General features: G+C 34.8%; 1 protein-coding gene across 5 annotated transcripts in view; it reads right to left on the bottom strand.

Annotated features, from left to right (window-relative positions):
- Nucleotides 1-26,558, bottom strand: part of SGCG (sarcoglycan gamma) — a 146,510-nt gene that overhangs the window by 59,907 nt on the left and 60,045 nt on the right. For 4 of the 5 annotated variants that reach the window (XM_067290434.1, XM_067290442.1, XM_013962162.2 and 1 more), the window contains one exon: nt 14,421-14,618. In XM_067290434.1, coding sequence (XP_067146535.1) covers nt 14,421-14,615 — 195 coding nt within the window. In that variant the 5' untranslated portion in view covers nt 14,616-14,618. Of the gene's footprint in view, nt 1-14,420; nt 14,619-15,570; nt 15,629-26,558 lie in introns of those variants that run through there. The other variant, XM_067290447.1, reaches the window with a different exon arrangement.

Genomic DNA, 26,558 nt, shown 5'->3' with positions numbered 1-26,558 from the left:
AATCACAATTATTAGGCACAACTGAGTGACTTCTAAATGTGTTTTTGAAGTAAAGAGCATGATACTATTCTTTTCTAACTTGTATTTCAAAATAGAGATCATTTCAGCCAATAAAAACTCATAGGTTTTAAGACAAGCACTTTCAAAAAATATGACATGAAAATATCAAGATATTCTAAATAAATACCACTGAGAACTGACTCTCATTTAATTAACCGAAATTAGGATTTGATTATCTTCTCTGATCCCATGCCTTTTCCCATCAGGTGGAAGTAGATTATATAGTCTCTATAATTTCTAACATTCTTTTATCAAATTCTACAATATATTGAACTTCATCAGGTTTAAACATGGTTTTCACATTTTTCCTGGAATACAAGGAACTAAACAAACAGTATATTATAGAATAAATGTAAAAATGGTATTGACAAATCTGAAATTTAAAAAGGCAGAGCAAGAAGTAAAACTTAATTCTTACTCTGAAGCACATCAGGGAAAATAACAAACTCCTGGGTGGCAATCTCTGTCCTGCCTTTGGCTTTGCCAGGTAGGAGTTTTTAGCAGAGACAAAAAACTATAATTGATGTTGTAAAAGAAGATTATGCAATTTACTCAGCACACATTTTCTAATAGATTCAGATCTTGCAGTAATTATTATTCTTAAAATGCCCTGTAGACAATAGGATGTCTTTTACACCAAGAATAATACACCACGTGGCAAAACTTAACATTTCAACTTATAGATAAGTTCTTGTTTTTTCATCCATCCAGTCAATCACTCAGGATTAGTTTGTGCTCAAGTATGTCCTGTCTTCTTCATCAGATACTTCATTTAATTATTGACACAATGTTCTTGTTCTCACATATCTGAACTAAGAGTCTCATCAACCATTCTCATCATCTGACCATTTATGAAGTTCATAAATATATGGAAATTTAGACTTGGGTTACTTGCATAAATTAATGACTGACCAATGAACTCTGTAACATGCATGAGAACAATAAAAATGTGCACTTTACTTCTATCAACTTTGTGACCTATAAACAGTTATAATTCCCTTATTACCACAATGTCTGAGCGTGTCATGATTTTAAAGTACTGAGTTTTGCAGTTCTGCGAGATGGGAAAATTATATTATCCCCCTTTTATAGTTGGCAAATAAAAGTTATATGAAATGTAAAAGAGAAGGTTCTAGGATAAATAGCCATCCTAAAGCACTGAGATCCAAAGATAAATTCCAAAAAAAGGAAGATTATAATAATTACACATAATGTTCTCTCAGCAACCACTCTGCCTCTTACATTGCAGCACACACAGTTTAGGAGAAGCCAATTATTTTTTACTGAGTACTGTTACTTTCTCACTGATGAACAACCCTGATCCTTTCAGTTTCAAGGATGTGGTTCTATTCCTATTCAAAGCGTTGAATAAAAATATTTCTATTGATTTGAGAAAAGGACCCAAATGTAAGTTAGATGCAGAATGTGATGCAGTTATATAACAAGCTATTGATCAGGAAGAAAAAGTGCTTCATTAAACATACTGGATGTATCGTAAATCTGGACTCCTGCTATCCTGATGCTGATGACCACCACTGCTTGAGTGTGCTGGCCCTTAGCTCTAACACATTGTTGCATTTATCACCATGAGACTCTGTGTTTGCTAATTACTCAGATAAAGCCGTCAGCAAGGTTTCTATACAGGACTGACCTGTATAGAACAGGAGGATGAATTGATTTATCTCTGTAGATACTGAGCAGATTTTGCTATCGCTGCAAGGAGTTGACTGATGTGGGAACTACTGGCAACAGCCAAACCCTGAGGCAGCAATGATGCAATTTGGCATTAGCATTCACAAAGGTGCAACCAGCTGCTCATTTCAAAACTGCTATGCTGTTTCTAATTGGAGTAACAGGGTGTACTTAACAGTAGTAGAAGCTTTTTTTTTTTCATTATTTGAAATGTTCTTAAGGATGTAAGTGCTTGTAGAAACCAAGACTAGGGCTTCTTCAATAAATTCAAGCTCTGAGTGGATTCAAGCCCTATACAAGCTCACCAAAACACTCTGAGTCAGAAATCAAGTTCTAACGGGCATTTGGCAGATATTCAGCCAGTTGTCTAGATAGGGGTACTCCAAAACACCTGAAACGAGTAGCAACCACTGCTAGAATCTTAGTTAAGACATGCGGTGCTGTGGAGCATCTGGATGGAGGACTATTTTGGATTATCATTCTCTTAGACTCTAGAACATGATAAATGTAAAATTATTTTCCTCTGAAATAAGGTTAAGCAGTTCCAGGCTCCACAAAGCCAGTAGAGAAGCATAGTATGTTCACAAACTGTAGGAAGGCTCTGAAGTTTCCTTCAGGGAGATGTAGAAGACTGAGTCCTTCATCAGTACCAAAAAGTTCCAAAAGTCATCCTGATGGGCCTGGTGGAATGGCTTTCTTCTTATGGCTATGAATATCTGTGTTCTGGAAAACTGAGAAAGGACTGGAGAAAGCTAGTCTGACAATACTTGTATGGCTAGCACTGAGAGCTATTTTGTTAAAGCTGAGGATGCAAGAACTCTCCCTCTTTCACATGCTGTCATAGTGAAACCTGCTGCTCCAGCTTATGACCAAAACAGTCACATGGAAAGAGATATACAGAGATGGGACTATTCAGAGTGGAAACCAGTAGCTGCAGGTCTAGGTCTCTTGCACATACAATGGCTTGCTTTTTCCTGATGGTATCACTGCAGCTGAGTCTCATGCAATTTATGGCTTGTGGACTCAAAAGAGCATCAGATGATATATTTGGGATTTATCTCCCAAGCCATTATAATAATGTAATGGTCCATCTGCTGTAGGCACATGGCCCTTAGAAATGAGGATGGTGCATGAGGAACATTCATTCAGTTTATGATGAATGTTTCTAGCCACCCAAATAAAACTAATAACCATAACTTGCATTTTCCTTCCAACACAGAAACTGGCACACATGGGGGCTCACTATACTGGGTCAACCACTCTTGTTCATATATCATATCATCACTGTTTCTGCATCTTTTCAGCATGCTAGGCTCAACTGCAGTCCTTACTCTCCTCTAAATGGTCCTGGTCTATCAGCTAAGAACTGCAAAGGAAGATGTGTATTTTCCCCTTTTGGAAAGAGATCAAATACTAAAAAGACAGACAAATCCATGTTAGGATGGTTGACACAGTTAAATTTTAAGACCATTCAAGCATTAGCTTTAACACACACTCAATTCAAATGAAAGTGGTTCTTCTCTCAGAAGTTAATAGAATATTTGATTTGTAATACCTGTTCCTTGAATATTCCAAATTTTCCAACTATTAAGAGTCCATGCATAATGTAGTCACTGATGAGAACTGACAAAGATATTAACTTCAGAATAGATAGGATGCAGCATTTTCATTCAGATAATACCTTTCTGTAGTTATAGGATACTTATACCTTACTTTTAGGTCAACCCAGGGAAAGACCTTGACAAGTTCAAACTGAGACATCATTTGTTGTGCCCCAAAGGTAGTTCAATTAATGGCTTTATAGATCCAGCTTTCACTGCAGTATTTCTTGCAGCAATTACTATTTAGAGAACTTGCTTTGCAAACAAGAGTGTACTGTTTCATTGAGATAATAGGGCTGTGGGTAGAGATTGTTAAAGACCAATCAGCAAAACCAGGATTGGTAACGAATCTGATGAGACTCTCTGTTTGACTTACAATATCTATTTTGGAGCTAAGTACGTGATCAGTGTAATAACATTACTGATGCCTCATCTCATTTTCTGTGGCAAGGATTCTGTTTCCTGGGGTCACATAGAGAAGGTTATCTGACTCTTGTTCTTAGATGACAATGGGATTTTTTCTGTTAAAGATATTGGTCATATGCTGCATATTGGCATGCAGCACTCCGATGGGCAAGAGGCTTATTTAATACTTACTGGCATTGAAGTTAATCTCACCTGGCCAGCAAATGGCTGAATAAGGCCTAAAATACCTTACTAGGTATAGTTAGAATGCAGGTAATTAATATTCCATGTTCTAAAAATACAGATGCCTATTATGAACTCAACAGTTGTGTAAGGAGTGGCTATAGAAGATGCAAATTCAGCATACCATTCACATCACTCTATTTCTGATGAGATTTCATTTATAAAACAGGATTAATATTTAAGATGCATATTTTCAAGATATCTTCAGGTCCTCTTTGTCCTGATATATGGAATAACAGTTTTTCTTAAACAGAGAAGAGTATTAATCAAAACAGGTATAACTCAGAGGGAAAAAATAGCTTCTTAAAACAGCTTGAGTTCCAGCTCTCTTTCCTTGTTCAGAAAGGATCAAATTCCATTTCTAGTTCTGTACCCCATGGATAGACATTTCAAAGCTGGATAATACTCTACTAGTAAGAATGCCATCACATCTGGCATGTCTTATGTGACCAGTCTACTCAACAATAGAAAAATACACTGCTATTCCCAATGTTGCGTACATTTATTCAGAAACTCTATTTTTAAAAGATTGGTTAATTATTTTTATTATGTTAACATTTATAATTATGCAACTTAGTTAAAGAAAGGGAAAAGTCTTTTCCTTTGATTTGTAAAAGTTGTCAAAAAGGATTTTTTTGTGAACAATTGCATGATGTTTATTTCTTGAATTCCTTTGAAGAATCAGGAATATTTGTATAGTGTATCTGATTACACAGACTATGGATTGATTCAATATTGTAAATCCTAGCATTTGTACTTGGGCACATTTGATCTTACGGTCTCAGTGCTCTATGCCTTATGTAAGTACACAGTAACAGGCATTTCCACCCTGACAGAATTTGCTGTCTAAATAGACAAGACGACCCAAACACAAGAAGAAAATTAAAAGGAAAAAGAGATTAGATGTCTCTCCAAAAGCACTGTGGGGCAAGTCTGTGCATAGCTCTGTGTGAACGGAATGAGTTAAATCTTCTTCTGTATTTTTTGTCTTGCAGCTATTATGCAAATTTATTTTAAGATTATACTATTATATTAAATAGCAACCACTGCAGTATATTGCAACTAAAAATAGTTCCTCTCCAATAACAATCCAGCCTTGTTCTGCATTGCCCATCCTTACCCTCCTCTTAGCACTACTGATAAAGAAAGTGTAAGAGTGAAAATTTGGTTACCTTGGCTAATTGTCATCATAACCATTTTTTATTTATGGCACAAAAATTTGTAATCCTCAGTATTTGTGATCACAGAGTGTTAGAGAATATCGGACTGAAGCTGTCTAGAATTAATCGCTTAGCATAACTTGCTTAGCATTAGTAGCTAAATTTGCTGAAGCCTTAGGCCTCAGGCTGTGAACTTTTACTTAGATAAGTAAAAGGCGGCCCCAGCGCCGGTTCAAGCTGGAGGGATAAAGAAATTACATGGACAGCAGGAGCAGCCAACCTTGAAGGTAAGAAAAGCAGCAGCCTGCCTAGAGACAATGGAGGGGCCCAGTGAAGAAGGGGAAGACCCCAGACCTAACTATTACTATTGGTCCAAACTATCGCTTAAGGGGTGGGGAATTTAGATTGTAAGGGTACAATTGCCCAGGGATTTCTTTGTTCGGGGTCCCTCTTCGGAGGCACCCAGCTCGAGCTGTAATTACCACACGTGTATCATTAAATTTTATTTCTCTCCAATCTGACTTCGAAATTCTGCCTCAGCAGGAACCTAGGGTCGGACCCTGTTATGGTGGCTGGCGAGCCTAATATTTTCCATAACAAGAGAAGATTTTTTCATATAAAAACAAACACCTACTATGATGGTTCTCTAATGATAGTATTTGAAAGAGACCATTGAAGGTGTACATAGAATATATATGGAGATGTCAGCTGGAGGTTTACAGAAAAGGAAGAAAGACAATCAATCAGAGTAAACAATGAACAGACAAAACCAGTGATGTAAGTTTTGGGCCACTAGGAAAGTATAAGGTGTGGAGATCTGTTAAGAACTATGGAAGGTCTTTGAGGAACAAAAAATGTAATGACTTTCCATTTACTTCTCTGGGTGGGGCAGAGAGGTTTCTTAAAATGAATTGCTAGCAATGGAAAAACATATGCTAGATAAAAAGGCATGGAAAAAAGTGTAAGAGTGGTCATGTCCTTTTAGATTTTACAGATTTGGGGAACTGTAAAAATAGTAGTGAAGCTACTAGTAGAATCTTTATTATAGATCTGAAAGTCTTAAAATCTTATTTGAAGACTTGTAAAAATCATAGAACTCATTGGATTTCATGTTACTTTTCACCAATTAAAAAATTTCACGTATGGCTTAGCCATGGGCTATTGCATCATTCTTTTGAAGAATGATAGATTAAATTCTGAATCTTTTCGTCTTCTACATAGTGGTCCTCTATGAAAAATCTATACAGAGCACAATTTATGTGTGGGATAAGAGAGAGAATCAATAAAGAACAGAACTCCAAAAGTACAATCTAATATTAGTATTCTTGAAATTGACTGGCAGCCAGAGCACTTTAGATTTTAGGAGAATGGACTTTTAATTTTGGATTAATCTTATCAAAGGTTGAATCTGTTTAGCAGGAAATTGACTGTTACATAATACTTATTGTACTGTCTGAGTCTTGTGGTGCTTACAGGTCCCAGTCTGGATGGAGGCCCTCTTGCACTAGACATTGCACAAAGATACAAAAGGTATTTCTTAGCTACAAGTACTAACATGACAGAAAATACATAAACAGGAAGATGACACATAAACAATACAAACAAATTTATGTCTTAGGGAGCCCTCATTGGAGAACAGTGATTACTTTTCAGTTTCGCTGATTTCTATGAGAGTTCAGCAGACTCTGGTCGTTTAGTGTCAGGCTCAAAATAATTTGACACTAGATGCATCCTAGTAGTCCCACCTTGATAAATGGCCATTGAGAAACTGTGCACTGTCAATGTTTTTGATCCAACAGTGGGATTTTTATACATGAACGTGTATGTACTTTTCTTGTATATTGATCACAGAAATAAAATTTAAAACCAAGTTGTTCAAATTCTCTGTATTTTGGTTATTTCAGTATGTTGGGCTAGACTCTTTGGATACTATATCGCAGAACAAGTGCACTCCCCAGTATCTCTCACAGTCTTTGTTCCCTGATCACTCCTATCAGTACACCAGTAGGGAAGCTGAGTGATGAGCAGGAAGGCACCCACAAAACATCACTCCTGCAAGCACCAGAGCACTTGGGGGACCGGAGATGGGGCTCCCATGCAGTCAAGGTGCAAACAGGGTGCACCTGGAGCTATGTACTGCAAAGCCCCTGGGTCCCACATTTTAGAAACGCTGCTCGCTTACATCACTGTGTGAACTTATATTATTCTAAGAAATGTTAGAGTAAATTTTCACTGAGCATGTGAATCTCTGTAATAGTCTTGTTGTATGATGATCTAAAGATATATAAAAAATCTGTAATGAGGGGTAACCTCTTTTATGAAGTCAGCTGATAGCACTAGAAAAAAACAGACAAAGTTCCATGAACACAATCTTTTTCAGGTCACTCTTGAGCTCCATGCCTTGTCATTTTTAATTCCTACATTAGAATAGAACTGTGTGGTCCTGCGAGCAAAAATACATGTGCAAAATGATAAAAATGTGCAGTCGTTTGTTACAAAGTTACTGAATGTATCAAGGCTCAGAAAAGGAAAAGGTACATCACACCAAGAGCCCAGAATGCCTGGTTTTTCACTGGCAGAAGGTTTGCCATGAACAGCTTAATTTAAGTTTACCCATGCAACTCAAAATTAGCAAAGCAGAGTCAGGATCTGCAATCATACCCTTCTGAGCTCACCTGTCCAGTTTTAAAACTTGTTTACATACTACAATCTCACTGTACTCAGATTTTTTAAAACTCTTTAAAAATATTTTAAATTATTCCAACAACAATAAACTTAAATTCCTTCATTTAAACAAGTGTTTTTCTACACTGTTTTACATAAACATAAATTAATTCATAATATAGTTCAGACTAATCAAATGCTTTTATTTTAGCAAAATACATGCTATATATATGTATATATCACATTGTTGAGAAGCTTTACTTTCATGGATCACTGATTTTATGCAATAGGTATCTCAATATCTCTTTTTGTAGCTTTTCCTGTTTGCACAAAATATTTAAATATTCATTGTCTGACAGAGACAATGGGAATGACTGTGGCCTGGTTGGAGACAAATTAGATTTACTTTAACTGAAAAAAATAGCAAAATACAGCTGCTCAGGCTTATTCAGAATAGAAATTATGGAACTATCAGTGTTCTGAGAAGAGAATGTTTTAGTAAATTTAGGATGAGAATTTGTGAGTAATTAAACAAACATTTTTTAAATTTTACTTTTAAAAAATGTAGCTAAAAAATGTTACTAATTCCATGGAACACTCACTGTTAATGATAAAACACAGAATAACATCCCAGAAAAAAAGCAAAAAGGATCTACAAGTTCATTAGTGTATGTCCTTGCAGTGAAGGAGAGCTCTTGCTGTGAAAGTGTGTTCTTTACAGTACATTTTTATAGCTGTCTAGTCTAGTTTTAAATGTTCCAAATGATTGGGCACCCCCAGTTTAATATGGCATGCTATTACACAGTCTAGTAAGTCTAACTGTCAGAAAGTCTTGCTTGATTTTCGTTAAAATTTTCCTTTCTTAATTCCTTACATTCTTAGTTTCATATTTCTTGTATTTCCTTAAGTAATCCTCTCCATCTTTGGCTGAACTTGCCAAGTATTTAAGTTGCTGTTTATGTAAGTATTTAACCATATAATTAATATATTTTAAAATACATATAACACTCATATATAGATTGAGACTTGTATCATTATCTGCTAACTAATGTATATAGCCATTGTTTAGCAAATTATATGTAGTTAGGTCTTCAACATTTTCTCATACAATTAAATATCAATAAATTGACATTGCCTTATAGAAAACTTTGGAAAATAATTTAAAAAAATCATATTTCATACTTTGTCTATGTTCATTATTAATTGCCAATGAAACCCCAAGAGGATTATGAAAGCTTTATCTCTGTGATAAAAGTTGTTGGGTATGGGTATATGGGTAGAGCACTCACTAATTACAAGCGGGCCAGAAGAAAAAAAAATCTTCAGATGATACTTGGAAAATCCTGCATTTGTTAGTACAGTTGCTGCAGTTGGACAATTTGTTCCAGTGCCAGAAATATGTGCACATAAAACAGAAACTGGAGGTAGAGACCAATCTCTAGTTCAAGCATATAGACAGCCCTTCCCACTTCTCACTGCCTGGATCTGTACTTCCAGCTGAAGCAGAGACACAAGAGTAGGCTAAAATTTATCCTGTTCTTAGGAAGAACCATGCTTTGAATATGCATTGCTAGACTGGACATAGCATGCTTGGTCTTTCACAGGCCAGGTTCATTCCTGTTGTGATAAGGTGAGCTATAGATTGTTTTAAGGCTTAGTATTAGGGCTTGAGTTTTCTCTTGTTAGTGATTCAGAACCAAGTAAGGCTTAACATGGATGGCAGGAGAATAGGGGATTGAGTGCAGATTCAAACTGTGTTTGACTGATAGCACAGCTACAGCCATAAAGACCTGCTTGTCTCTCTTACACTGCAGTTAAAAAAATTGTCAGAGAAGAACCTATGCTAGATGCCAAACTACAGCCTGGAGGAAGGCAACTAGTTATCCTGGGAAAAACTCTTCTTTCATGTTTACTTGTCCTTATTAACATGAAATACAGCACAGAGTTGCCTTGACCTTTCTTATTCCAGGATACCCTGACAGTTGTGGTTTCCACAATAACACATGGAACTTCGGGTTTCTCCATCAGTGGCTAAAAAGAAATTATCAGTAATCGTTGGCCCTATACATCTGAATGCTATCATAATTGAATTAATGTGGGGTCTCTGAAAAAGAATTCCTTTTGGATCAGAAGTGGTAATCATTTGATCAGGTGCATTTTTCACACCTGAGTTTTAGAACACTATCTTGATAACCTATCAAATGCAATAGTGACTTAAAAGTTTTGGTCTGAGTCTTCACTGATTGTTATGTAATGGATCAGTATTATGGGTGAAGTTTTGAGGCCCTGAATACTAATTTTACATGTGACAGCAGGGAGGACAGCTGAAGATTGTTATATTCAGGAGAAAATGTGAAATCAATCTTATCAACCTAGTTTACTCTAAAGAATATACAGAGAAGGGGAAAGTAAAAATTAGAAAAGAAAAATACACCCCACCAAACTCAAAAATACCAGTCTGCAGCAATGCAAGCAGTTTAGAAAACACAGATTATACTGTAAAATCATGCATCAGTTATGTAACAAACTCATCCAGAGGTCAAATACTTCTTTTTTATACCTCCTACTTAGAAGCTAATCTTTGTAAAGCTTTCAGATGCTATGAGTTGTGTAAAGCATTGTTAGACAGATTAGCTCAACACTGTCTTTTCCAAACTGTTTGCCGGTCATGCAGCCTCCTAGAGTCATGTCAATATGGATTTGGTATGTTGGGTACATGTTAGCATGGGAGATATATAAATAATTTAAGAATCAAATTCCTAAATATAGATCCTCAGAACTTCTTCTTACATGTCAGATAGATACAGGTGTACTAATATCCCTGTAGTTAAATTATCTGATCACCACTGAGCATGCACACAAACACTGCAATGAGGCTGGCCAGCCTGTAATTCCCTGGATTGTCCTTCTGGCCTTTTTGGAAGATGGGTGCAGCACTTGACTTCCTCCAGTTGTTGGGGATCTCCCCAATCTCCATGACCTTTCAAACATGACAGAGGGTGAGTTTGCAAGGGCATCAGCCAGTTCTCTCAGCACCCTTGGATCCATCTGATCCTATGGACTTGTGTGGGTCACGTTCTCTCAATTAATCCCTGACTCCACCCTCATCCACTGCTGGTCATTCACCTTGAACCCTTTCACTAAGTACACAGGTCTCAGAAACCTTGCTGGAAAAGACTGAGGCAAAGAAAGCAATGAGTACCTCAGCCTTGTCTGTGTCTGCTGTCACTAAATCACCCAACCCATTCAGTCATGGGCCCACATTTTCCTTGTTCAGCCTTCTACTACTAATGTAGTTGTAGATGCTCTTCCTGTTGCCCTTGATGTCCCTTGCAAGTTTCAACTGCAGCTGAGCTTTGGCTTTTCTGACAGCATGCCTACGTGCCCAGGCAGGTTTTTAAATTCTTCCTTTGTAGCCTGTCCCAACTTTTCCTTCCTGTATACTTCCTTTTTGCATCAGAGCTCCATCTCGAGCTCCCTGCTCAGCCAAGCCACGGTACATCTACCTGTCTTCCTGCTACATTTACTTGTCTTTCGAAGTATCAGGATGGATCGTTCTTGCATTTGGATGATGCTGCCTTTAAAGACTTGCCATGTTTCCTGAGCTCTTTTACCCTTCAGATCTGCCTCCCATGGGACCTCACCTGCCAGTTCCCTAAATAAGCCAAGTCTGCTCTCCTGAAGTCCAGGGTCTGTAATCTGCTGCTCTCCTTTTATGAAATGAAAGAAAATTCCATACAGTTTTGTAATGTTTGTTTAATTCTGAAGGCCTTTGAAACAATAGAGTTCAGAAAAGAGCCCTTTTTTCATCATCCTTTCGAATATCTTCAGGGAGTAGATATATTTGTTCATCTTGCTCCATGTCTATACCTGTTTCATGTTTTTCTTTATCAGCTTACCTTGTTTGTTAATATCAGCTTACCTTGTTTGTTAATATTTATTACACTGTCTGTTTTTGGGGTTGAGACAGGAGATGTGTCCATGAATTGATTCTATGCCAGAGCCTGTTGAAGCTCTGTTCACGGTTTCATTAATATTATAATCTGGATCTATGATTAGACAGAGCATGTAATTTTAGTATGCTCTAAGTTATTATTTTACCAAAGATTTAAGGATGTTTTACAAAAACAGAAGGAACTTTTATCCTACAAAAATGAACTTTTAGGTCTAAACAAAAATTTGGCAACTTGGAGCGGACTCATCACAAAAGCTGTGCTACAGAAGTGTGTAATTCAATTACTAGAGCACCAAAAACCCCATGCACTATACTTCAAAAATCTTTTCTTAGTAAGACTACATCCTAAAATCATACTATTTTGAAAGTTTTCTTTGAGTAAAAACTGTATGCAGAACTGTATTATAAAAATACCTTTCTAAATGCTCATCATGTCTTTTTTTCTAAACGTCTATCAACCTTAGAAAATAATACTTTTTTTCTTGTATTATTTTACAGAGAAACAGTTCTTAATATTTTTTATCTATTTATATGGTAACATTGTTAATGGAATAACATTTAAGTGTGTTTATAAAACTAGGACTGAATACTTTAAAGCATTTGCTAAAAATAAAATATTTATTATATATATTCTCTCTTTTTCAAACAGTTAAGCAAAACTTGGAGGCATAAAAGTTTACTTCCTTCAGGAAAAAGAATTGATGATAGCGTTGGTCATTTCTACAACTGTTACCCTCTTTCCTTACAAACAATACTTCCTTAGACACAAGAAAGGATTCAGATTCTTCATATAGAGTTCTACACTTTGAACAAGCATTTAACATCTAGACTTTTTCTTAGCCTTTTCTTAGAGGCTACCAGCACTTTCTGGATGATATTTCTAAAGTCTTCTGAGTTACTTCTTGTATTTACAGACACACTGTGTTAAAACAATATCTAGCAAAAACCTTCTCAGTTCTTCCATGGCCTCACATGTACTTTTGCTGGGAATTGTGACATATGCCTGTACTTTGGACAAATGTTCTTACTGTTCTATATCTGAATTTGATATTTCCGTAGAATTATCCTAAATGAATGAAGATGTTACCGTTGAGTCACTATTTAACTGGATATGTCAGGAATACAGAGTCTTTAACAGAAAATTAGAGAAAATCCTTATAATCATGGAATTTATAGTCCACCCTGCGCAAGGATATAAGTCTGCATTACTTGAGTAGTTATCCCACTGCTCTTGTTGCCAAGATGAGAAAATATTGTACCTCAGCAGACTGAGGTATTTGGTGCCTTCCTTGCAGATAAGCAGTAGGAGATAGTAGTTCCTGAAAATGGAGTTTCCAATGATATTTTATTATTTTAGACCTGACTGATAGAAATACCCAATTCCATACAGAAAAAAACAAACCAACAGAAAATAAATTTAAAAATTCCTTTTTAAAAAATAAATCTGAGTCACCCAGAAAACAATTTTAAGTAATTTTACTTGTTGATATTCTCTATGATTTATGATGTACAGTCACTAAGTGAACATCATCCTTATGAACTGAAAAACAGAAAAATTGTATGTGATCTAAGATGTTCTGCACTGTACTATGTATGACAGTAACAGTGCTGAAAAAAATTTATGTGAGGGAAGAAACTTCATGGGAATCCAAGCAGTAGTAGCTATATTAGTAAGTAGCACTTAAAATTCACCAACTTAAAGTAAAAGAAAGCAGAGTATAGAAATGCTTCTATGAACATCAAATGCCCTTCATTTAGTGACAGAGACATAATAAGATAGATGATTGGAACTTTAGTATAACAATTTCTTCAATGGCAGGGGCAGAGCAGTAGGAATTTACTATTATTGTTTTTCTTGTAACAATTCTATTCAAGTCGTCTGTATATCATGACTGCATTTTAGGAACAAATTAGCTTAGCTTTGCTATTCACTGATGCATTTTATTTCATTCTGACTAAAGCTACATCTTGCAGACTTCCATAAGTTACCTGTTAATCTGCTACATGCAAAATATGTTGTAAATATTAACATATATATCACAGTGGAAAGTTATTATATTATATATACTATAATATTATATATATAATATATAATATATAATATATAATATACAATATATAATATTATATATATAATATAGCTGCTTAGCCTAAAGCATGAAGTAGTATTAATTACCTCTGGGCTTTAATTAATCAGCCAAATAAATTGTTAAATTTTAGACACTGATAAACAGGAGAAGATAGCTAAGAAAAAACAGCAACATCTTAATACCATAGAATTCTGTGGAAGATAAAATTACAGAAAACACATTTTTAAAAAACTAAACAGAGACTATGAGATAAGAGTAAAATATATTCTCTTCACAGCAGTTAGAATCCACTTCAATAAAAGGAATCAATGACTTCACTATCTTAAAGATTATTACTAATACAGAAATTATAGATGGATAAATTTGTTCAAAGATGGATATTTTACATATACTTTCAACATAAGTACAATTACAATTGAGAAGGAAGAAAAAAGAACCATGTATTTCATACAGAGAAGCTGATGTACATATGAAATTAGTGAAGTAGTGAGGCAGGAAAAAGAACAGAATATGACTAGAAAAAGAATGGAAAATTAAAGAAGACACTTACTGGAGAAAACCACATCACTTTAAGAATCCAAATTGTCAAAGAAAAATTCACAACTAGGATGATCAGCAGGAGGAGAACAAATAGGTAGAGGCAACGCTTTCTCCAGCCATAAATGCCAATTTTGTAGACATATTCATTCTTTGGCCTCTCTAGGCTAGTCCCTGGTGCTGTTGTTGTGTATTGTTCACGTACCATCTGCTATGTAATGAAAAAAAAAGAGACTGATTAGTTATTTGAGTTAATTAAAAAAAAATTAAAAAAACAAAGTAAATATTAAGATATAATTGTAATAGAAAGTTACTAGAAACTAGAAATCCTTACAAAGTTTTGCCTGGAAAACATTTTCATAATATCTTATTTTTTGATATACACAATGTGGGGTTGTTTTAACTTATCAACTGCATTAATTGCTATTTGCAGGAGGCACAAATTTATTTTATCCTACATAGAATTGCAAAACTTTCCTCCCATTTTTCATAATATTCTGACTCCCTCATCACAAAATAGCTCTAAGGATCACTTCATAATCTGCAGCTCACAGAACAATATTATTTTACAATAGAACTACTCTTACTAGTGGTTAATAAATTGTTTCTACCTTGCAAGTACATGATTTAAAAACACCTCTGCATATTTTTTCCCCAATTCAGTAACAACATGCATTCTTTGTGTTGCAAAACTAAACTGCATATCACTGGAATGCCAAAATATGTTAAACTTCAAAACCTGTATACAAAGTGAAATAGTTCTTAATATTGCAAAGGAAATCATGATTTCTCAATTCCTTATCAGACATTAATATTTAAAAATATATTAGCAGTAAAAAAATTACTTCGTAGGGGAATACCACTTCCTTCATTCTATATTATGTATTTCAAAGAAGCATTTGTTTTAATTTAAAGAAATCTTACTAGACTGCACTTCCTTAAAACATGAGGATATTCACTGATTTCCACCTTTACAGTATAGATATCACCAACAAACCTTTCATTAAAGTTTACATTTGAGCTGAGAGAATAAAACCTCAAAGGCTGAAGCTGCTTATCAAGAGCAACAGTGGGAAATATCGCTCTCATTTCCCTGATACAAAAAGAAGAAAAACCCTGCAATGGATGTAAAAAAAGAAAATAGATATAGTAAATTCAAGTACTTTCTATGAGTCAGGTAACTCCAAGGGCATCTCACATTCAAGAACTGGTCCACTTCCCTACAAGAAAATATTCCCAAATAAGAGTGCCTTCAGATAGGTTTCATATGAGGTCTCCTCTCAATTCTGAATTTACTCCTGGGAATTAGATCACTATTGTCGGCACATGCAATTTTCAAAACTTTATTAAATTATATCCTTGCCCAGCTGCTAAATTACTCCAAATCATTAAAGAAGCTCTTTCTAAGTCTCCTGCAGAGCCATCCTGTGTCTGTAACAAGCTGGTGGCTCTCAGTTCTGACCCTCATCTCTAGAAATACATCAGTCTTTTGTGTTATATAGCTTCCTATAAATCTACAAGTCAGAGAACACAGTATAAGTTTACAATTAAACTGAAGTTCATACATTATTATTTATCTCCTTGCACATTTGCAGTATTCATCTTACTTTTGAATTTTTTATTGAAAAAGCTGTAATTCAGAAAATCTTTCAAAGTTTTAATTTATTGCTTATTCATATAAAAAATGAGATTTGATCATTGGCAGTTCATAATGTAGCTGCACTACTGCCATAATGAGATAATAATTTCGTCAATTTGTTGCCACTATCAGTTCCAGTAGCCCAGGATCCTCTGTAGACAAAACTTTCCGTTAGCTGAAAATATTGAAAATTGTATAAAGATATATTAGCAGAGAACCACAGATTCTGATATAACTTGGCATTACTATAATAAAATTTGTAGATTTACAAGATGGTAGTTAATATTGACAATGTGAACTACTTTTGTTTAAAAAGATCAGATTACATTTTTCAGTTTTGCACATTTTTCAAGGACCTTGTACTGATGATAAGATACTGTGTGTTTATGAGCCACTACCAGTTTTGTTGCTGTCTCACTAATCGTTGTATCACAAGTCATAACATTCATAGAGAAGTTGCCTTTTATCTTAAACTATTTTACCATGCTCTGCCAAGTAAGATAAATTGGGACATTTATACATGCAATGGACTTAATAAAGTAAATCTTTACCCTCACTTCCGCACAGATTTTTCCCGAACACTAAAACTTACAGAATAGGATGCAGTAACTGGTATCTGGTGATACCAACAGACATATTTAGAGAAATTACCTGCACAGTTCTTGCCCATGTATAGTACCATACCATGTAATATTCTAACATGGAAAATCCTCAGTTTCTTATTCTTTCCTTCATTCCACATACATGCAAAGGGTTAGTATAACAAGAAATGAGATAGATGAGAGCTAGAGAAACTTTTGTAGTAACATAATCCTCCTTCAAAAAGATAGACTGCTTGGATTTTGAGAACATGAAAAAAAATCCACTTCTAAGAATACTTAAAAGATTGTTTCAAAAGAGCTGTGGGAAAATGGACCATTCTCTAGAAACTGTATAATCTCATGAAATTAGCTGAGCCTTCCACAATAAATGTCTAAATATGGCATCTGAGCTTCAGTTTATTGTTCCTCTGTTGCTGTCCCCTACATCCTCGAGATAAATTCCTCAGTGGAAACAGTATTTGACAAAGAGTGAATTAATTCTCAGATCTTTTGTTGGGCCTCCTGTCCCTGTTACCACAACCAATTTTATTTTATTCAAGTTCTTATGTCAGTCTCATCACACTGGTCTCAGAGGCTGGGATTCATCTCACAATGTTAGATAACAACAATTTAGCTTTCAACACCTGAGCTAGTCATCCTGGACTTCCTTCATGGTCAGCGGAGATAAATCCACTTCTGCAAGGAATTATTTATCCAACTCATTTTAGATGTGTATCTTAGACATCTGATAAACTTTTCCTTAAATGTATTTAATTTCTCTCTATAAAAAGAAAAATAAAGAAAGCCTAGGATGACTATACACTGCAGACATAAGCATTTGATCAGATTAATTTCAACCAGAACAATTTTCAGAAGTATGCAATCTAACAAGAAGATAGGATTCTTTTGATTCCTATTCTCCTCTCTTCCACTTTCATCCTGTTGTAAAATGTTTATTGTGTAAGTCAAAGATTTTATACATAATGTGCTATGTACTGCTGTTTAATGAGGCAAGGTCAAAATCCATTATGCATTTTATCAAAAAATGATGAATTTTGTGATTGTTTTCAGCCCAGCAGAAATTCTACAGGGGATATCTCCCAGTGCAGCTCTGTTCCCTGCACAAATTATTTTTTCTTGACAGAAGACAGTTCTGTTGTTTCTGAGCATTAGGACTATTGAAAATTGCTCTGGTCATAGCAACTGCGTATTAAGTAATGCTGGTCCAGACAACTGATTACTTTGAAAAGAAGCATGAAACTTTTTTACTTAACACACTATTTCATGAGGTTGTAATAAAGAGGTTTTTAAGAGAACTAGTGGCCTGGGACCTAGTAACTGAAGGTGAAATACTATAAGAATTGATACTGTTGGACTGTTTATTCTGGATGTTCATTGTTCTGATAGTTCCCCATACTACTGACTTACATGATTATGAGCTGAAATTACATAGGAGAATGCTCTCAGACCTGCCTAGATAAGTCAGAGAGAAATTCTTTTATAGCTTCCAGCTGTTTTGGGGAGCTTGGCTGAAAAGAAAACCTTAGACCCCTTCACCAGAAGTCTGGTGAAGTCTTGGCTGGTGAATTCTACCAGGATTCAAGTGAGGCTCTTAGAACAACAGACATTTTGTACCATGATGAAAAATACAGTTTGAAATCATATTTTGTTTGAAATCATTATCTAACAACCATGAAACTGTAAGCTGACTGTGTAGCAGCATGCTAAACAGACCCCAAGATAGAAATAGATAGACATGCGGGTGTACACGTTAGTTGGACAACTAATAAAGGTACACAAAGAACAATGACTTTGGTAACTGCAAACTTTATATTCTTTTAAAAGGAGGCAGCACATAGTGATGAGCTACAGAGAGAGGGAAGAGTCTTTGCAACCTATAGTGCAGATGAAATAGTGATTTAGTTTCAGATTGCAAATTATGACATAATTCAAAATGGGCCATAAAAGAATGTATTATTTGGATCATGTCATCATTAACATAATAATAAGACAGTCTTCTGCTTAACTGGAAGTGGAATTTCTTGGTGTTCCTCCTACATATAGGCCCACCATCAATGAGAAGTCAAATAGGACTAAGTCAAATAACTATATATTCCTTACTGATTTTTGTATATGCAGCCATAATTCACAGGGTCTAGCTCTATCATGGCAGCTAGCTATTTGAAAGTGTTTTCCCAATAGTGATTGTCTGTTTTACTGGTACCCATTTTCAACCAATTACTTCTTATCTATTTGCTGATTTAAACCAGATACTGAACGCAAATTAGATGCTAAATGATTTGTTATAGATTTGTTATAGATTTTGATAACTACAACTTCTGAATTATCTGCACACTGTTAATATTTTGACCATGTGAAATTTTCTCATGTCTTTAGGGGTTATATGCAAATGTTGCATGGAACGAAAGAAATTCATGCCTATAGGAGCATATATGAGAGCTACTAATGAGAGAGGTATATATTCTTTTCATTGTGCTACTAAAGCTGCCCTCTGGAAATACTGAGCCATGACAGAACATTTCCTTGGATCTATTCCACTTTTTTCATGCAGGATTTAGAGACTGGCTTCTGTGATTTGCATAATTCAGAGGTCCAGGAAATTTTTATATTTATACCTAGATAATGAAAGACTGGCCATCAGTAATGTTACTGTTGTTTTTAGGTTAGTGTGGGCCTAAAGCTCAAAAAGTTATTCCAATAGCTCTGGAATATTCAGTTGAGACAACTGTGCTTTGAAGAAGGAATTTTCAAATTTGTCAGTAAGCCTGCTTGGGAAAGCAAGCCTGAGTAGAAGCTTGTTAATCATATTTTCAGGAATTATTTATTCTCACAGTGATTACTGAAGACAGAATAATATTTCAATTAAAATAACAGTCTCAGTTTTTCATTTCAATTGCAAAAATATATTTACAAAAATATGTTTCTTCTTCACTATTTTTGTTCATAAATGGCTACGTTATTTTCTTGAATTTAAAAAAAAATTCTCCTTACTGCATAGTTCAGATCTGTATTACCTCAATACTTTATATGTTATCATAAAATAACCGATAATAATAAGCAATTAGAAAGCATAATTTAAAATTTAAAATTACTTTAGTAGGTTAATACTATAACCAACTATAGCTTCATTAATAATTAAACAATTATTAGCATTTTATATTTTGGACTGTTCAACTGTACTGAAAGTTTCAGCAAAGAGATAAAAAGCTTAACACTCAAGAGATACCTCTTCAAGTCAGAATTAAGACGAACTGGTGAGGTATCATGAAGAAATGTGCACCACTGATGCTCATATACATGTTCTTCTGAAAGGGAACTTCAGACACCAGTGCTTCTACTTTTTACCCTGTAAATGAAGTATATTCGCATACAAGAAAATTAAGAGTATATGTGGGGGTGAAAGAGATGATAGTGTGCTAAAGTAAAACAGTTGAGCAGACTATTCATATAATTTTAAATTTTCCCTAAATTTTTGTGTTATTATGAACAAACTGTAAACTGAAATAAAAACACCTATCAATTCAGGCAAGTAAGAAGTACTTTTTACAATCTGCATACAGTATCTTCATGGAACATTATCTTCAGTAATGTTGTACGTATAAAATGCATTGGGCTAGACGGTTGTTACATAGTATGAACATCCAGAAGTACATTAAGATTCTGACTTCACAATTTCGTGGCAATCAGGCATGCAATAAAAGGCACACTTTTATCTTTGTAGAGGACAGAAGCAATCCACTGATTAAGCATTAGGAAATAAGTGCAGCCATCATATTTTCCTGCTGGAGGAAGAAAAGGTGAGGCAAAGGTAGTCCAAAAAAAAAAAAAAGAAAAGAAAAGAAGGGAAGCATTTGGAATCCCTATGGAAAAACTTTCAAGCACAATCAGACAGGTGGAGAAAACTCAGACTTTTGTGACTAGATGAAACTTTTCTAATACTTTTTAACCTTCATTCCGATATCATGTATTTACTATTGCTCAACTTTGTTTTGCTGAGATTTGCATATTATATGGTATATTATAGTTTGATTTGTAAACTAGCATCATCAACTAAAAAGAGCTGGATCCCTGCAGCATAATTTCTGGAAACCAGCACAGAAAAATTCATATGGCTTAGTTAACTGTTTGCATACCTCGCAGTGCAAATTTCCATAATAACTACAAGATCATCACAACTAACAGCTTTACACATTTTAAGTATTACTGCAATAGCTGACTGGTAGTCACTGACAGCATAAGAAAAAGTGCTGTATTATAACTGATTATTTTTTATATCTGTGTACTTTTGAATTTCATTCACTGTAAAAATGTTTTAAAAATATTGTTTTCAATCTTTCAGCTAGATTTATTTTTTCTCCTTTAACATATTTTAAAAATATCAGTCGGATTAGAAAAACTGACTTGCATGAAAGGCACTGTGATACTTCCTTCAGAATCAAAAGGCCAAGCAAAAATATTAGACAGATTTTTTTGTAAATTATTTTTTATTTCTGCATGTCTTACTAATATTTTGAGAAGTAGACTGTTTCTGGGATGATAAATCTTGGGTCTTTAACATAAAATACCTTAAAATTCTTTAATTTTGAAAAATTTGTGAAAAATTTGTGAAAAATTCAGTCACCCTTACAGCTAAGATTCCTTGAGCTACGTTGAGTACAATAATATGGAAAAAAGAATTTTCCAATCTCATGATTATTTATTTTCCTGATGTTTCCAACCTGTTTTACCCTGCCTTGGGAGACAAGAAGTATCTTTTCAAGAATACAAAGTGCTTAGAATAACAAATGTACAAGTGACTGGATAACAATGTGGGTGAGACACTCACCTAGATGACTGTCTCAGCCACAAGGCTGCAGATTAGTCCTCATGAAACTCTCACTACTATTACAGAAAGGAACAGTCTGTACAGCCATTGTTTTCACCTGACAACGAAAAACTGAGATCAGATAAATGGTGTCAAGACTGTTTAAGTATTTACACGAAGGACTGCAAGTCCAACAGGAGAACAGAAGATACATATGTACTGCAGCCAGTATCAGGACAGCTGACTATTCTGGCTGTGAGGATTCTCTCTCCTCCCTGGACTTAAAAATTCTTTCCATATGAAGTACAAGCCAATATGGATTCATTTCTTTAGATCCCTTTTTATTATTGAATCACATCTTCAACAAAATGTTTATAAATAAGGTAGGCACCCCAAAAATTAAAATACTAAAATTTATGAGTCTTTTTTCTTAAACTCTCAGTAAAGGTTTTCAACAGATACAAATAGACAAAATAGAAGGAAAGTGCTTAATCTGTCCTTTTGTCCTCTGAATACATGACAGAAGAAAGGTGTTTGTTATGGAATTATGGTTTATTTGTGTTATTTCATTCAATTTTAATGAACTGAAAAATGAATGTGACAAGAGGTAATCTTTGATCTATCATGTAACAGTTTTCCCAGAATAGAATCATAGAATCACAGAATAATGAATGTTGCAAGGGACCTCTGGAGGTCATCTAGTCCAATTCTTTGCTCAAAACAGGGTTAACATCAGAAGTGGCTAATGGTTTGAGAAAAAAGGGGTAATCAGACATAGTCAGGAACTGATTTTCTTCTATAGCCTTAGCCTCTCTGAGTAATCCTGTTACACCCTCAGTATCTAGAGACTACATGACTGGCTGCCATTGCACTTGTTTTTATGCATTTTGCAAGTTCTTCCTTCGAGACTGCTTGGACTCTACTGTGTTTTTACATTTAACCTATGGAATTTTGATTTCTTCCCCATTTGGATACAACTAAAATGTTTTAATGAGTATCTTTCTACTTCTGATAACTTCTCTTGTCCCACCTTATAGCTGTGTTGGTTTAGCCTGTTGGTCCCTCCAATGTCTTTTCAAAGAGTTGTTATCCATTTGCTCTGAGCATGCAGTATGTTATCTTGAAATAGGCAGCAGGCAAAAAGCTGACTCTTAAAAATCCCTTTTTGTTTTCTTTTCACAAGCTGCTTCTTTTCTATGTACCTCTTCTTTTGTAAGTTTAGCACAATGGTTAAGATTCTTTGCCTCTGGTCGCTCCAACAAAGATATTGGTTCTAAATTCAGTATGGCCAGTGTTACAAAACACTCTTTGACAACAACATGAAAGAGACCTTTTGCACTGCTCAGGAGAAAGCCAGTAAATGATTCTGCTTCCTGAGAAGCTGCCCCTGAAAACAGTCATTAATGTTACCTAAAAATGTAGTCTGAATATTGCACCCAATCATGACATTATACTATCTACATAGAGGTAAAAGAAAAAATACAGTTTTCTTTTGTAGTGTTTCTGATCTACTACAACATGTTATACTCATTGTAATCAGCCTGTCAGGTCATTAGCGATATAGTCTTTAATATTATTATTCTTCTGCTTAGATCTCACATTTCATTGCATGTAGACTCTACCTTGATATATTTGCTTTATTAATCTGCCTTTACTGTAAACTTTTGTTAACACATAGCACAACTCATGCACCCTTGACTGTCCTTTCTGCATATTTTTATCTTGGTGTTAGCCACTGATTGTTTTCCTTCTGTAAGTTTTCAACATAACTAATAAGCTTCATTTAGTTTCCTAGCTTCCTTAGAGCTAGGCATTTTAATTTTCCTATCTTATTTTTAAGTGACAGAATATGTATACTTTTTCTTTATCTCCCATTCTTCTGTATCCAATGTAAGTGAGACTCTGTTTATTCCAATTGTTCTTCATCATTTCCTATTGCCAACTGCTTTTGTTATCTTGTATTTGGGAATATATGGTTTTTATAACTTCCCTCTTTATATCATCTCAAAATGTGCTCTTCTGCACTTTTCAGCTTTTCCTCAACCTTAAGTTTAAAAAACTCAAATCATTTTAAAGTACCATGTGCCTGGTTCCATCTGTTAAGATGAAAACGTTGTTATTGATTCCCTCTATCCTAAAAATATTTCCAGTTCCAAAATGAATTTGAACCCCTCTCCTCACTCATACTCTTTCTGTATGGCCTTGCATGTGGTAGTATGTATGTGATGTTTCAAAGATTCAGGTACCATAGCGGTCCTGGTCTTCAGTTACCTTTATCTCAGTCTTAGCTCTTCCTCCAGAATCTCTGCTAATTTCTCCTTATTAATTTTCTAGACTCTCAGGAACTTGAAGGATTCCTTCAGTTTTAAGATCACAGACCTGTACCCTTTCTTCAATCTAGTTGACAGAATCAGCTATTTTCCACAAAAATGCCTTCTTCTCCACCCAAATAGATAGAGCAAGGTTTCCCAAATACTGACACTAGGTATAAATTATCACTAACAGTACTCAATCTACTTCAAGTCACTTATTAAACTGTAGCTGCAATTACTTCTGATGCAGTTGCCCCTGCCTTGTGCACAGTGCATCCATCTTTGTGAAAATTCTGGCTCCTGCAGATCCGATATCCAGCTGCATTAGCTGGGTTTAGTAATAAAGGAAAGAGAATAAGGCAGATTAGCCTTATGTATGGATTAGAGTTTAAAATGTAGTTGTAATGCAGTCATAGAGGGATGTTACATTCCTATTCACTTGATTAAGGTTTTACGCTTAACATGAAGTTCTGCTCTCAGCATAAAAATGTACCAGAAGCTTTCATTCCACATAATATTACTAACATATATATGGATGAGAAAAGGGTTATTTCCAGTTTAATATACCATCTTAATTTTCTTCAGCATAACCTCAACTCCTGACATTTTCTAATTTTTTTCCTACTTCATTACTGTAATAATTAAGTCTGTTGAACATCTCACTATCCTGATTAGTTTAACTACCATATTTGATGATATGCTTGCTAAAGCTGCCTTTTTGTAGGGATGCAACTGTTTCTATGAACACTGATTCTAGCGGCAGCCTGTCTAGGAAATTAAAAAAAATGACTAGATGAGCTAAGGTAGCAAATATAGGGCTTCCTTAATATTCTCCTCCTCTTTTTTCTCCCTCCCAAAAGGGGATTATTTTAATCTGAAGGGCTTCTACTCTCTTGCAAATTAAGCCTGAATGAGATTAAATCATCCATTGACTTGGATGTACAAAATTCTGAAAAAAATATCAAATTACAGAATTTTGTATAATTTTGGATATGTAAAATAAAACAGACAAGACTCTGATACAGTTACTGTCTACACTATATAGATTTATGTCCTTATGTGATCTATCCCAGCCATCCAACTTAAAATTATTATAGAAAAAACAAAATTAATTAAATTAGGCACATGGCACCTGATTGAAATCAGAAGTAAAAAAGCTGACCATTAAAAACAGACATAAAATCAGACGACATCGAGCAATATATTTCTGTATCTCTACTCACCTGATGGAAGTCAGTCAACAATGCCGTTTACCAATAGTAGCAGAAGCTGTTAACACAACTTGGTATTAAAGCAGATAGACTGTTTTCAGTACTTACCAACACCTTTGAAAATATTCTGAATTTGTATTAATTATAAGGATTAAAATTCAGGAAAAAGTTTTTTGTTTTTTTTGTTTTTTTAACTGGTAACATTCATGGGAATAAACAAAGAGGAGAAATTATACAGCATGAACTCAGGACTAGAACATGTCTCCAATGAGAAAAGGTACTTCTTAAGATACATTTGTATCATTATAAAGTCTTGTAACTTGTTAAAGTATTAAAAATCCTTGTTTTATTTATTGATTTGCTTCTTCATACATTAGTTTAATTTCTTATAGGCTTTCAAGCTATTCTCCTCTGATCTCTGAGATCTATTACTTTTTTAGTTCCATAGATAGTAGATAACGGAATCATTTACTAAACAAGCTAATACAATTTCATACTACAAATCATAGCCCCTTGAGCATGTAAGTATAAAAGAAACAATTTAATTTTTTCTGTAATGGAACACACTAAAAAAGCAAGAAATTAGCTTATGAAGCAAATGGGAACTCAGTAGTCTAACAACTAGTAGTCTATGAACTATAAACAATGAGATACTCTATGCAAAGAACACAAATGAAGTAAGGCCTCCTCTGTCCTAACAAAACTGACATTTAAAAACACATGATGTAATCACAAATCTAGGGGGAAAAGGAGACAGCAAAGTTGTTTTCTTTGCCAATCTTTGCTGAATCCTGCTTTGAGCCAACCAACATAGAATGTGTACGGGCTGGAAAGACTGGACTTTTGTAAATATTCTTATCAGACATATCAAATTGTAATTGTTTAATTTTAATTACTAAGTGATAGTATGGATGTGGCTACTCTGTTTCAGAGAGTAAGAGATTTTAACGGTATGGATGCTGACCATCCTATTCCAGTTGGACTATTCCATAGGCACATTTGAATTTACCAGTACAAATCTAGATTTTTTTTTTAACCTTCAAGTACTTGACTTTGCTACTTTTATTATGCTCTAAAGTCATTCAATTTTTGTTTTCATGTAGCCAAGATGAAAAAAAGCCAACAGAACAAAGAAGAAAAAATAATATGACTTACTATTCACACTGAATTAACTCATCTGCAGAGCTCTCATCTTCAGATCTAGCATGCAGATCTCAGCTTCCTGAGCTAACAACAAAACTGGTTGCAGTAGTAGGTGTTTGTCCTCTATATGCACCAGTACTGAGAGAGAATGAGATATTGTGGCAAAGTATTTCCTACTTTTTTTTTTACATCAGGACAATGATAATACTAAGGAACCTTGGCTTCCATTGTAAGCATTGGGTAGGATGTGCCATGCCATTTGCCTTCAAAGCTGAGGATTAGCCTTTACTAGTACAAGTGTGGCTTACCCGTCCTCCCCTTTTCCCCCGCCTCTCCAAAATCAAGTGAACACTATCCACATTTTCTGCTCAAGCAAATTATTCCTCCTCCATTGGATTGTGCCACTAAGTGCTTGTGATACCATTTAAGTGGTCTTTATT

This window comes from Apteryx mantelli, chromosome 1, assembly GCF_036417845.1.
Source record: "Apteryx mantelli isolate bAptMan1 chromosome 1, bAptMan1.hap1, whole genome shotgun sequence".
Classification (NCBI taxonomy): Eukaryota; Metazoa; Chordata; class Aves; order Apterygiformes; family Apterygidae; genus Apteryx; species Apteryx mantelli.
The sequence above is the reverse complement of the archived record's forward strand: the minus strand, read 5'-3'. Positions and strand labels throughout refer to the sequence as shown.